The 15,178-nt window shown below is 31.5% G+C and overlaps 1 protein-coding gene across 1 annotated transcript in view; it reads right to left on the reverse strand.

Annotated features, from left to right (window-relative positions):
- The window catches only part of STXBP5L (syntaxin binding protein 5L), a 288,793-nt gene that overhangs the window by 124,800 nt on the left and 148,815 nt on the right, over nucleotides 1–15,178 (reverse strand). The window contains exons 10-12 of the mRNA XM_031680678.2: nucleotides 12,263–12,341; nucleotides 6,163–6,317; nucleotides 1,130–1,202 (exon numbers count right to left, since the gene is read on the reverse strand). Of these exons, the coding sequence (XP_031536538.1) occupies nucleotides 1,130–1,202; nucleotides 6,163–6,317; nucleotides 12,263–12,341 (307 nt within the window). The remainder of the gene's footprint in view (nucleotides 1–1,129; nucleotides 1,203–6,162; nucleotides 6,318–12,262; nucleotides 12,342–15,178) is intronic.

Raw genomic sequence — 15,178 nt, forward strand, 5'->3', positions numbered from 1 at the left:
AACATGGAGCTAAGGTAGCACTTAATAGGATATTTGACTAAATTATATAGATAATAAAAGTTTTTTTAAATGAGGAAATAAGTGAGTTGTGATTCTTATAGATGTTAATAAGGAGAAAAAGGGAGGGAAGATTATTCCATGCAGAAAACAGCAAATGTACAAAAGCTCTGAAAATATAAGGGGCTAAAAAAAGATTACTGGGTGTAGAGCATAGGATAAGAGGAAAAGAGTTTCATGCCTATCATCATTGATAATGAAAATGTGTAGCAGGAAGACAATGTTCATCAATTTAAAGTCTACCTTTATAGTCCATGTAAAGTAGTAGAGAGCACTACTCTAACAACAATATTTTCTATTCGTTCCCACTGCCAACAAAATAATAAAAAAGGAAAGAAAGTAAAAGATGACCTCCATCTTTTCTGCCCTCAAGATCCTGCTCTTCTATATTGTCTGCTGCGGTAGTCCAATAATACATTTATTATGTGCCATTCTCCTTTAGTCAATAGTTAGGAGATGGCCAGATAGTACATTCTACAAGTTTTCATAACAATTATTTTTGCTTACGGAAATAGTAGAAAGGTGATCCATTTTATGTGTTCTGGATTTCCAAATGAATCTTTTTAAACTTTAGATGTTGCCTTTAAAATATCTTACAATTCTCTCAGTGTCCCCTAACCTCTCTTAGTTTAGTTTTCATTATTGAGCCAAATTACACTTCTGTAATTCTACCAAAACAATATTCCACATAAAGAATATTTACCATCTAAAGAATTCTAATGCTAGTGGGGAGGGATAAATTAGGAGTTTGGGATTAACAGACACACACTACTATATATAAAATAGGTAAACAACAAGGACCTACTGTATAGCACAGGGAACTATATTTGATGTCTTGTAATAAGCTATAATGGAAATTAATCTGACAATATATGTGTATATGTATAACTGAATTGCTTTTGTTATACACCTGAAACTAACATTGTAAATCAACTACACTTCAATAAAAAAAAATTTTTTTTTAAATCTCAAAAAAAAAATTATAATGCCAATTATTTATGATGTCCTACTATGTTTTAACTGCAATAAACAGAGTTTAAAAATAGTGTTACTCTGAACATGGATAACTTACTTGCTTTGTGTCAGATCAACTACAATGAGATCTTTCTCCAGAAGTACTGCAACGGCATAGGGTTCTTGAAATTCTATAAGTAGGAAGGAAAAAGGGAAACATTTTCAGACTTCATATTTTATAAAATCACCAAGCTGGCATTTCCTTTATCTCCTGTACAAATGTTATTTAAATGACTTGAGAAGATCAAAATATGAGCCAAAGTAAGGAGTATCAAAGACCACTTTTAAAAAATATATGTTGTGTTTCTCAAACTCACTGTTTAAGACCATTATAGAGAACAAGGACAAAATGAGAAGTTGCATAGCACAGAGTTAAATATATCTCAGTGATCGTGAGGTAGTGATAATAGTAGATTATTTGAAAAGAGAGAGTCTGTCACCTCCATCTCACATTTACCTTAGTCTTCCATAACTTCCATTTCAGATTTGATTTCATGACTACAAAGAGATATACTAAGGAAATAGTTCTGCTTCTCTCAGCTATGACACATAGTCACCTCCCTATAAGTGCAACACTTATTATACTAAAAAATTTACTTTCAATTCAATGTGATTTAACCAGTACTCAGACTGCCTACTATGTGCCCAAGAGTATATATCTCAAAAAAGCAGAGTCTGAGGATAGCCTAACATTTTCAAGTTCTTAAAATTCAACCCTCCCTTTCTCCAGCTCTACTTTCTTCCTTCAATATGGTCCAGAAACTAAGAACAAAGGCTAAACGGGGAATAAGATAGACAAGATCTTTATTCTCGGTCTATATTCTAGGGATATACAAACAAGGAACAAGTAAATAAGTAAGATTAACTCAGAAACTAATGTAAACTGTGAAAAAAATTAACAAAGGTAATAGTATAAGAAATGACTTGTGGTTGGTGGGGAAGTGCTAATTTAGTTATAGTGCTCAGGGAAGACATTGTTTTCTATCTGTAATAAAAGACTAACAAAAGAAAGCCACAGTTACAGTGTTTGCTCAATTTAAGGAAAAAGTACTTACAAAAACATTTTACATACATGGTATTTGATTCTCAGTAGCTAGAGCAGGTACTATCATTTTTCCATTTCATAGAGAAAACTGAGGTCCAAAGAGGTTATGAGATCGGCACAAGTTTACAAAGCTAGTCAGTTATAGAGCTGAAAATTTAACCCATGCTATTTTAATTATAGCAGCAGTTTCTACTGGCTAGTTTAAGAGGTATCCAATCCTAAACTCAACAATTACTTGGCAGGAATTTTGTATTCAAGAGTATTCAAGTCTTGGATAGGAAACTGAAATAGATTGCCTTCACAGCACTCCCAGTCATGAGAAGCTGTAGAACCTATTCATATTTATTTTTATATAAGTCACAGGCTATGAGAAAAAAATTAAAAACAAAAAAACAAACACAAGCACAAACCCCCCAAACTGAGAGGCTGCCCTTGTTTGGGTGCATATCTACACTTTAGTATACAATCCTTACACTATTTGCTACTTGAACTTTACTCAAACTGAGGCCTTTCTCCCCTTTCCCCTTATCTCTTAGAGCTGTTTTAAGGTTTTTTCAAGGTTATTTCAATACTTCCAGGTTTTTTTTTTTTGTTTATTCTGTTTCTCAGTTTGAAGAACACTGGGGTTCCATATAATACTAGTTTCCTCTTTGTTTTCTCACCGCTCTTTAGGAAACTCATTGCTTGGGAGGCAGTTGCTACAAACATAAAAAAGCTGAGACATTGGCATGAATAAGTAAAAGTCATAAAAATTATTATTTTAGGTAGTTATACCTGTTTTAGATTATTGTTTCTTTTCAAATAATAAAAACTGGTAGCAAAAGTTTCACCTTTGTAGAAGCACTTGGTGAACTGTGATAACCACTAAGTAACAAGATTTCCTTTGGAGTCAGCGTTAGGTTCAATTTGTGTCTATTATTTATTAATAATTTGGTCTTAATTAGCTAACTTTTTTGATTTTCATTTTCTTTACCCATTGAAATGGCAAAATAACTACCTTAGACTGTTATGAAGATTAGATGTATATAAAGATGTTTAATGCAGAACCTGGCTTATAGTAGGTACTCAATAGATGTCAATAGTATTACTTTCTTTATTAGATTGGTTATTTTTGAGTAGGCTCAGCCTTTCAACCCTAGTCTCCAACAAGGTGAAAAGCTCTAGCATAACTACTACTTCTCTGAAGAGAAATGCATTATTTATGACACTTGTAGAAGACCGGATTCAATTAAATCTAGATGTGAAACTAACAAATTCTGAGTATAGTTGATTAGTTACTCAGGGAATGCCCCCTGAGATAAGAGGATTAGGCATTTGTGTTCTTTGAGAAACAGCCTTAATTGTCAGGTGTCATAAATAATTCAGGAATATAAAAATATTAATAAATTTAGTTTGTTTAACATATACATAACATTTATCACTATCTGGCTATATAGGAGATTAAAGTTCTGCATTTGCTAATATGGAATCAATCAAAATACTGTATACTGTAAAGTGAAAAAAGTATGATACAGAACAGCACAAAGAGTATGCTGTCATTTGTACAAAAAGGATGATGAATATATACATAAATAAGTACACATATGCATATGCATGGCTTACTTGGGGAGAACATAAGAAACTTAGTTATAGTTAGTACGGAAGAGCAGTGAGAAAGTTTCCATTATATACTGTTGTGTACTGTGGAATTCTTTTCTGGTACTTTCACATATTATAGTCTTAATTAGAGAGTTTATAAAATACATTTATATTTTACCGAGTAAAGTTAAACTATTTCTCCTAACTCTTGGCAAATAAAAAACCCCAGCCTCATTACCACTTCTCTGGAAAGCAAAGACATACATGTGGCTTGGAAGTTATTAGACTTGGTTATAGTACACTTATAATTTGTTTAACATTATACGAATTATCCTAACATCTCTACTGATAGGCAGAAATTTATAAGCACACATACATATAGTGTTTGATCTTTGCAACCACAAATTTTCAGTTTCTATTACTGGCATGCACACCTTCTTTTTTGAGGGTCTTTAATAGAATGCATTTTCCTAAGTTCAGCTTTTGGTTCTCTGTTTTTTCTTCCTTTGTTCCTTTATCATTCATTTTCATACCTCCAAAGAGCATCTATATTCTGATGATTCATAAATAAATATTAAAGACCTCTTCCCTCTCTTTTTCTGCTCTCTAAACAACTCCACTGACTCATAATCAGATTTATTTTTCTCTTTCTAAAAACTGTTTACTGCATATGAAATCACTATTCTTAAATTATTTCTCATCTATCATGTCACTCCCTAATCTAATTGTTGACCAAATTCAGTGGGTTTTCCTCTTTCCAGCCCTACAAGCAGCACTCTGTTTCAGATCTTGACTATTTTAATGTACATTATCACAAAAGCTTCCCAGTTGGAATCTGAAGTTTAAATTTCAGCATCTCTCTCTTCAAACCCATACACTACTTTTGGGCAAATTTTACCAAAAAAATTGCTTTCTTTCAGTTAATATTCCCTCAAAATTCTCCTGTAGTTCCCTATTTCCAAATACCTCCAAAAGGCTTTCAGTTTTTCTCTGAATTGATCTTACTCTAGCAAAATCTCACAATTCCTAAAACCTTTATTCAATATTCTTTTCAAGACCCAAGTCATTCTTCAAGGCCTATCTAAATTCTACTTTTTCCATGAAGCTTTGCATGAATATTTCAGTGACTATGTAACTAGCCTATAAATTAGTACATTATTTAAACTCTGACCCGTATAACTCAGCACTTAATTAAGTGCTATATTTTTTAATTTAAGTCCTAATTATCTTCCTTATGTGGCCAGATTTTATGTGATTTGACATCAGAGATCAGTTTCATACTTCATCCATATTTTCAACAAGTTCTTGTCATACTGAGGCCATAGAAGCATTCAATAAATATTTGTTGATTAATTTATAACACAGTTGTCTGTCCCTGACAACTCTGGGAATAAAATGTCACACTGATTATTTCATATCCCTTTATTCCATCTTTTAAATATGAAACTCAAGAATTTAAAACAAATTAATACATTTATAATAAAACTCATAATTTATATATCTTCATAGTTTACAAAATATATTCCCTTTGATCTTCCAATAATCATGTGGGGTCAATATTATAATATTCTTTCTACAAATGATAAATCAAACCCATAAATATAAAGTGACTTGTCCAAGGTCACATAGCTAGTAAATGGCTGAGCTAAATCATAAACCCAAATACTTTGTCTCCAAGTCCCATGTCCTTTTCCCTACATCTATACATTCCCTCTTGAAAATGTAGTAATATATATACAAACTATGTTTTTTAATCACAAACTCATATGTCCCTTTTTATATTTCACCCCTCTCCATTTTTAGATCTCAAAATATTTTATCATTAGATTTCATTATACAGTTTGCACATAAATAGACTGGTTTTTATGTTTATAAAAAGTCTTTATATTACGGATTATAAAAATATAAAAGCACCTCTCCTCCCAAAAGCCCTCCTGACTAATTATTCTCAAAATTGAAATAAGTCACTAACCACACATCAGCAATCCTAGAGTAATCAGAGGTGCTACAGTTGTATCTGAAGCAAAGCCAGATGTGAAACAGATACAGCACCACCAGAGTTACAGATCACTGATATCAGGTAAGTGCTTTAACTTTGATTGGCATAGGAATGGGATGGGTGAAGCTGGTCTAGGAGAGGCTATTAGGAGACCTCAGTTTCCCCAAGTGATTTCACCCTGGACCCCTATCGGACCCTCCCAGCTCAGCTTCCACCATCCTTATCAAAGTTTAAAGCACTTACCTGCTATTAGAACCTGAAACTCCAGCACTGCTGCACTACATCTGTCTTACTTCCAGTTTGTCAAGTAGGTACAGCTGCACAACCTGCTCCAGCACCTGTAGCTCAGTATTGTAGCACAGTAGATGTCAGCTGCCAAAACTAAAAATATTTAAGCTTAATTTTGATAAGGAACTTATCATTTCTAAAATGATTTTTCAACTTTACTAGTTTCATTTTAGTTACTTACCATTTGGATAGGGTGTTTCACATAAAGTTAGAAATTCAACAATAGGATGATCCATTTCAAGCACTGTAATTGCTTTCCCATGCATGATGGTTAAACTTGGTCTTCTGCAAGCTTTGTCATAGGACAGGCCACCAGAAAATATTATGAATGGTTCACTACAAATGAAAAAAAGTGAATGACTGAGTTCTTTAAGATGACACAATGTCACAGGAATGAGGCAATAAAGAACAGGGCTTCATGGGGATTATATACAGTGTAATTTGACAGAGAGAAAAAGCCTTTCCTGGCCCCAAATATCTCATCCAACAATTACTATTCTACCATTTCCCTTTTTCCGGATGTACATTCTTACCATTATAACTACTAATGAATCAGTTTAAAGATGCTGAGGTCAGGTGAGGGAAAGGCAGTGAGTTTGGAGAGAGGTGAAGATGCTCACTGACTCAAAAGAACATCTTCACATTTATTAGTTGGTTCCCAAACTTTAAATTACCACAACTAGAATATTAGACTATATTAGTTTATCATATTAACCAATAGGCATGTGGGACCGCAAATCACTAAGAAATTAAAGAGGCACTTTCAACATAAAATGAAATGTGACAGTGGCAAGCCCAGAATGGTAGAAGGTAACATGAAAATTCTACATGAGTTTCTGTGGGAAAGGATTATGATAAAAAGATGGAGAAAACTAGTATGTAAGGAAAAAAATAGTTCACCAAAAATAAATGTGACCTTCTTTTCAACTTTACCTATGGTCAGCCAGTTCTATTTAGCTTATAAAACTAACTTCAAACAAATTTTTTCATCTCTGTTAATTGCAAAATACAATTAGATAACAGAGTGGGGCTGGGATAACCATACAATATTATAGCTATCAGAAAGTTATAAAATATCTTTATAATTTTTATTTTTCTTTTCTCTAATACTTTTATCTCTAGCATATGTATATAAAAGAAAATGTGTGTTGATATGAAGTATTTTCAATAAGTAAAAACCAAACTGAAAATATTTTCCAAAATTTTTAAGAGGAACTTTTAAATAAAACAATAAAAGACACTTTTACTGCACCACATTCTTTGAGAACATATGCTTCTGTAAATAATTTATTTCTATTCACATGCTAAGCTGAAGCATCTACTTGCTTCTAGAACTCACTCTGTAAGATTTCCCTTTCTTTTCCATTTTGTGCTGTATATAGTACCAAACATTATCAAAGGGACATTTGCTAATCTTATGTTGGCTGTATAATAACAACAACAACAAAAAAACTTTTTAAAAAGTTTCCATCAAAACCTACATATAAATGCCTTTACTACTTTTTATTTAAAATTCTATATGAATATTTTCACATAAATATTTAAGTTGTAAGCTACATAAGGAAAAGTGCTATCATTTATTTTCTCTGAGTCCTGCAGCAGTTGATTTGAATTAATTTTGCTCCAGTGATTTGACATAGTGAACAACCATCCTACTAATTGTGGTATTAAGAAGCAAGTTTGTTTTTTCCATAAAATATGTATTACTTAGATTATTTAGAATATTTCTCCAGATTTAAAAATAATTTCTAATGAAATGTGTATGGGCTTTTGCAATAAAGTTCATGACTCAGAGAACATATGGTCTTTTCATACATACTGAGCTTAGCTGTCAGTTCCAAATATTAATAAATGGCATAAATATCTACTTTTTCCCATGTAAAAGTAAGTGAATTTACTCTCATCTCTTAATACTAATCCAAACATAGGAAAAGAAGCAATTTACTCTTCCTTATTTGTAAGCACATTGGAAAATACGTCCTTTCTAGTATTTTGAAAGGGAGGAAAATCTTTTCTGTGCTTATTATGACTTTACATCAGAAAATATTAGGTCTGAAGTTTACTGTTGACATATCTGCACTTTTCTGTAAACTAATGAATGACTGAATAAAAAGCTATTTCCTCAGGAAAATGCTCAGGCAACCACTCTTAGATAATTATATTAAATCCTCATAAGCATTGTTCTTATTTTGTTAATGAGATTAAATAACAACTAAGCAGAAAACCCCAAAAGAAAACTGAGATCTATCAGACTTCAAAGCCTCATCTTCTAAATTGTGGTATGTACTGCCTTAAGTAATAAATAGCTACAATTTACTCAGTGTTTACCATGTGTCCTGTATTGCGCTCTGTGTATATATGTAAAGTAAGTTTTATGTAGTCCTCACAATCTTGTAATCCCTAACCCTGATGAGAAAAGTACTAATAGCTCAGTTTCACAGATGAGAAGTCTGGGATTAATGCAGGTTAAATAACTTGTTCAGTGTCAATCAGCTAGTGAGTGGCAGGACAAAGATTCAAATCCAGACTTCAAAGTCTGTATTTTTCATTTCTGTTCTAATAGATCTCAAACTGTGGAATACAGTTTAATAGGTGTTATGCAAAAACAAACAAACAAACACAAACTATATCTCCCTTTTGAGATTTTATCATTCATACCATATATTAAATGTTCTGAGAAATTGTAAAGAATCCAATTTACTTTAAATAACCCAGAATTTCTCAGATTTCCCAAATTTTTTTGATTACAGATTTCTTTTTTCTCATGAATACAGTAAGTGATTAATGGGACACAATTGGGCAAATGCTATAGCACACAAAACTGCCTTCTTTACTAATTAATCCAAGTGTATCTTGAGAGACTTACCAGATGGATTATTATTAAGGAAATAACCATATAATTGATAGTGTCTCCATACATACATAAAACATTAATAAAAATTAAATGTTATTGACAACAGCTTAAATAAATCTCAGAGGCATTATGTTGAGTGAAAGAAGCTAGGCTCACAGGTTACATGATAAGTAATTGCACTTATATGATGTCTCAAATGGGCAAAACTATAGTGGCAGAGTTACAGATCAGTGGTTTCCAGGGGTTCGATGCAGGGAAAGGTATGACTATAAGGGGATAGCATGTGAGAATTTGGCCGGAGTATGGAAATGTTCTTATTGTAGTGGTGATTTCAGGAATCTATACATGTGTTAAAAAGCCACAGAACTGTACACCAAAAGGAAAAAGTCTACTGTATAAATCTTAAAGTAGATAAAATATAATAATAGATAAAATATAATACAGAAAAAAGCGTTAAAATTTTGTCTCAGTGAAGGCAACATGATTAAACATTAAATTGTGTAACATAATATAATATATATTAAAAATAACATTTGTTGAGTATTTACGATGTTCCAGGTTATTGTGTGAAGAACTTTACATGCATTATTTAAACCTTACGATATCCCAAAGAGAGAACTACTTAATAGATAGGTATACTACTTAATATTATTTCTCACTTAATAGATGGGTATACTAAATCTTGGCAAACTTAACCACACAGGAAGTCTATCAGTAGGTGATCATAATAGGAAGGGGTTAAAAAACTAGCAGAAAGTAATTTTTATTAACTACAGAGAATTTGATAAAGCTAGCGGTAGCAGGGAGAGAGATTATTATCCCTTTTTTCTTTTAAAGGATAAAATTAAGCCCACAAGCCATTGTGATTGGAGTCACAGTAAGCAAATTGGTGATTGGGAACCAATGGTTTCTGAGCAGAATGGTGGTTCATCCCTAGAAATGTAAAGCAGGCTTGTGAACGGCTAGTCTAAGATAAAATTAGACAGAAAAAATACCGCTTACATTTGTTACCTGTGCAGACCTTTAAGAGGCTGTGTTGCTGCAGCATATATAGTAGAGCTCTTCTTAAAGTTCCTGCTACAACCATCCCAATTTTTGACTTCACAAAGTATCTGCTGTGTACTAGACGGAGTGGAAATATAGCTATTTATTTCCACTTCCAGACTATGGCCCATTTTGCTGTGGCAAGACCTTTCAGGACTTTTAATTTCAGTGCTCCTCTGTTTTTTAGTCTCATTGTATTTAGAGCTGTGGAACCACTGCTTCTAGAGGAGTCTTTTCTAATATAGTAGTAATCACAACAAATTGACACTATGTACTATAGTGCACAGTAAGTGGGATGATAGTAATTATGATTAATAATACATTTATTTCACATTAGAAAACTGAAGAATTACTTCTACATAAAGTTGAATTACCAATTACTAGAAAAAATCAATTTAAGATCAGTTGATAATTTTTAACGATGTGAAATATCATGGCTTTGACGATGACAATAACAATAACTTCTTTTTATTAAGAAATCCACTATGTGCCACTCATCAAATTTATGATGTTATAAACTCTATGCATAATTTAATTAAATCCCCACAAACATTACAATGAAACAGATATCGTTGATGAGAAAAGTAAATTTTAAAAGAGTTAGTAAAAATTTTCAAGGTCACACAGCTGCCTTACTCTAAAAGCCAGTAATTTTACTCGTTACTTTACACTGCCTTGCCTTGAATTCCTGATTTCAGAAGTACCTTCTCTTCATGTTCACCCTTTCCTCCCTCCACCTGGCACCATTCTATCATCCATTCCTTAAGTCCCATCTCAGGCATCTCCTTCCCCAAGAAGAATTTCAATGATTTCTCTCTTCACTATTCTCCTCCCTACTCCCTTTAGGCAGAGTTAGGTGCCCTTTTGCTATGTTCTCGTAGCACGTCTCTGTAAAAGCACCTCACACGTTGTATAGAAACCACTAGTTTATGGGCTTACTTCTGCTACTAGACCATAACAGACAGTATTTTCTATTTTAGTATGTCAAATAAAATGTACAATGCATGTTACATAGTAATAACATAATACATATTATTTTAATTGAATTAAGCTGAATATTGTTGGGCACCTCATAGAAATACATTTATATATAACAAAATAGATGTCATAAAGTCCATGGATCATGTATTTTATGGAGAAACCTCTCACGCCTTCACATGAACCTATTTATTTCCATTTTACAAATTTGGGTTTCAAATTTCTTAGTTAGCAGAAAACAAAAGACTAGATACTAGGGGATAATACAATGGAAATTAGAAGTCCTGACAGCCCAAAACTGAAGGATAGAGAAAAACTTTCAAAAATAAATACATAAGTGAAAAAGGAAAAAAAAGCCACAAGTAACTAGGCAGGGTTTATATAAAGCTCAATGCTTCAATAGTCCTTGAAGTACAATGTTATATAACAACTGATGTAAGTAATATTGAACCTGAAGACTCAAGCAAAGTTCAAGTTATAAAACACCTTTTTAAGAAGGAAACAAATGTATTTGTAAAATATTTTCATCCATAATGATTACGTTTTAAATGTTTTAATACTTTACTGACAATAGTAATAAAACCATGGTCACTTTCACTAATTATGCATTAGGCTAGGCTAAAGAGGTATTGATCTATCTATCTATCATACCTTTAGAAGAGCAGCTATAAACAAACATTAAATGTACCTATGTAGAGAGGAAAACATTCTAGTGTGAGGATATAAGTAACAGAATTATACAGTTTAGAGTTAAAATAAAACTCACGTTTAGGCAAGATTTGTAATTATGGTAATTCTGGATGAGAATATGCCACTAATAATTATTGCAAGTATAAAGAATATTGTTGATGTATAGGATGTGGCTGCTATATATACAAGATAAATTTTATTAAATATCATTTTATTTAATTTTCTGTTTCTTAAAATTTTTCATGATTTTACTATGCCAGTACATATAAATGTTTATCCTTCCAACTAACTATAATCTTCCCAGATTCAGAATGTAAGATCCTCAAGTACAGAGACTTGGTTATATATTTAATTCATGTGTAATACCAGTACATACATAGCTTTTACTACTTAATAATGTTGAATGATTGCTACTTGTAATTGCATGGCCAAAAAAGTCCTACATTGTTAAAATTAATGTATATAATACTCATTTGAATATTCATAGGAATTTGAACATATTTAAGAGTTACCACTTACAATATTAATAATATTGACATCATAGACACACCTATTGAACAATAAGAAATCTATTATCAATGAAGAAGATTCAGCCTATTAATATACTTGTAATTACATAAAATTTTAAACAATACATAAACATTAAAAGTTATCTGCCTTTCTTGTCTCTATTTCTTACCTATCTTCCCATATCCCTCAAAATAAAAATGCATACCTGTTTCTACAGGTCTTGTATTCTACTTTAAGAATTGGTTTGCAAGATTCAGATTTTCTTCCTTCTCTTTGACTTTTTCCTAAAGAAAGAACAAGGATTTTATTAAATCTGTTTTAAATTCACTTACCCATAAGAATTTTAAAAGCTTGACTAAAGGAATTTTTTAATGTAATTTTAAAAATGTGAACTGGATAAACATGTCTATGCATCCTAACATTTTTGTTAACATTTTGTTAAATTTAGGAATAACTTGTTGAGTTCTAACAATTGACTATCAATAAAGTTATTTTAAAACTTTTACAATTTGTATTGCTTCACATTCTTATGTATAAAGCTAGTATCATATAAAGTTATTTTAATTATTTAAGTTTCAAGATAACTTCAGAATTGAAGATACACATATACATACTTATCTGCATAATAAATTATATTATGAAAATCCATACTAGGCTTAAAATTTTTTTCATAAAACAAGCAAATCTCTTTCATATGCAGAAAGACTTGCCATTTAAAGCTTATGATAGACTATCAAAATTATTGCAGTTTCATCGAATTCACTTAAAGGAAAGTCTATTAGACAGTGAACACAGATGGTATATTCCAAGATTTTAAAAAAGTTTAATGATCTACACTACTTGCATAAAACAAATATAATAGCTTCTTATAGGGGAAGGATTACATTGTTTAGACTCCATTAAGGTTTTGAATAAAAGGTCAAAAAGAGTAGAAAAGGTAAATAAAGCCACTTCTGCCTAAGACAATTGTCTTTTAGTTATGTTTTTGCTTATAATTCTGTCTCATTTTGATAAAATTCACCTGTTTTTTGAGATATATTTGATCTTTGTTTTAAGAAATAACATTTATTCTTGTATTGCCACAGTTATTAATAGTAGAAACCTATTGTGTAGAGTGATGTTTATATGCATATAAATTTAAAATTTCAGAATAGCTTCAGAATGGCAAAGCCAAATCCAACTAGGATGTCAGGATAGTTTTATCCAATTTGTTTAAACAACTATCAGCATACAGTATACCTTATTTATTCCATGGCATACTTTCTGACATTGCCTTCTCTTTCTTTTACACTATGTCAACTAAAAAGCAACCAATCATAAAATATTGGTCATTATCATTCACGTAAAAAAAGATTAAAAAGTATCTGTATTATATATGAAAAAGAATTGCTGACATTAAATATAGATCAGTGATCATTACAAGGAGAAAACTTCAGCTCAAGGACTCACTTTGAGCAGTATTCTAAGAGGTGGAGAACAGCTGGTTGGTGATTACTAACTTTGGTAATGAGTGGAAAAGAGAGAACTGAAAAAAGTAACAGAGCCAGCAAAGAGACTCATTCTTCTCAGCTGAGGTTTTTTTCCATCCAATGGTCCTCTAATAATTGTTAAACCATTAGCTGACCAAAACAGTAAATCTGCAGTTGTTTATATACATGGAACCAACGATATTTTTCTATCAATACATATCAATATCAAGCACTTTCAGTAGAAAAGAAGAGTTGTTTAATTAATGTTTTACTTCAGTTTCTAACTCCAATAATTAATTTTTGGGTGAAGGCTTTCTGCTTTAATTATATTCATTTTATAACAGAGGACTTTCTAGATTTTTACAAAAGACTTCCTGGAAGATAGATTGAGCAGTAAAAGATAAAATTTGGGTAGGAAAGCAAAAGAAAAGACATGAAGGCAGAATGTGCCTAGTTGTTGAGGGAATAATGAATAGCTATTTTGGGCAGATTAAAGGATTAATGTAGAAGAAGAGTGAAAAGAATTTGATGAGGTACAAAGGAGACATACGACGGCAATCTATAAAACTAATTTGCAGTACAAACAATGGAGAGTCAATGGAAGCTTTCAAGTTGGGAATTAATATGCAGAAAGCAGTCTCAGAAATACTAATACGGATTTATTTAATAAAATTTTGAGAATGTAAGATACTGATGATGGAAAACAAGTAGAAGATAATTGCAACTGGCCAGGAAAAACAAGGAGAAAAAAAGTATAAATAAAAATGAACAGTCTCAAAGAAATGTGGGATTATTAATCACACTAACATATGCATTATGGGAGTACTAGAAGGAGAAGAGTGGAATGAGCAGAAAAACACTCACAGAAATATAGGTTGAAATTTTCTAAATTTTTAAAAAAGTATTATCTACACATATAAGAACCTCAATAAACTCCATGTAGGATAAAATCAAAGAAATCTACTCCCAGACACATCACAGTAAAAATGCTGAAAGCAAAAAAGAAAATCTTGAAAAGAGCAAGAGAAAAATGACTCACTGCATACAAGGGAGTCCCAATAAGATTAATAGCTGACTTTCTTATCAGAAACAATGGAGCAAAAAGGCAGTAGAATGACAAATTTAAAGTACTGGAAGGGAAAAAAAAAACTGTCAACCAAGAATATTATGTTCATCAAGGTCATCTTTCAACAATGAAGGTGAAATAATGATATTTCCAGATAACAAAAACATGAGAGAATGTGTTGCTAGCAAAGCTCTTACAAAAAAACACTAAAGAAGTTCTTCAGGCTGAAACAGAGTAATATGAATCCACACACACACAAAAAAAAAGATTATGAGTAAAAGTAATTATGTAAATAACTATAAAAAATAATTATAAAAGACAGTATAATTGCGTGTTTTCTCTCCAATCTTCTCCTAACCGATTTAAGAAGCAATGTAAAAAATAATACATATATAATTGTAATATTGGATATATAATAGATTTGAAAATAACAACCCAAAAAAGGTGTATGAGAACAAACTATGCTGGAGGAAGGAAATGATATCAAATGGTAATCTGAATCTACAAGAACAAATGAAGAGAACCACAAATAAGAAATAAAAAGACTAATGTAACAAATTATATATATTGTATATGTACATATACA

Source organism: Vicugna pacos, chromosome 1 (assembly GCF_048564905.1).
Source record: "Vicugna pacos chromosome 1, VicPac4, whole genome shotgun sequence".
Classification (NCBI taxonomy): Eukaryota; Metazoa; Chordata; class Mammalia; order Artiodactyla; family Camelidae; genus Vicugna; species Vicugna pacos.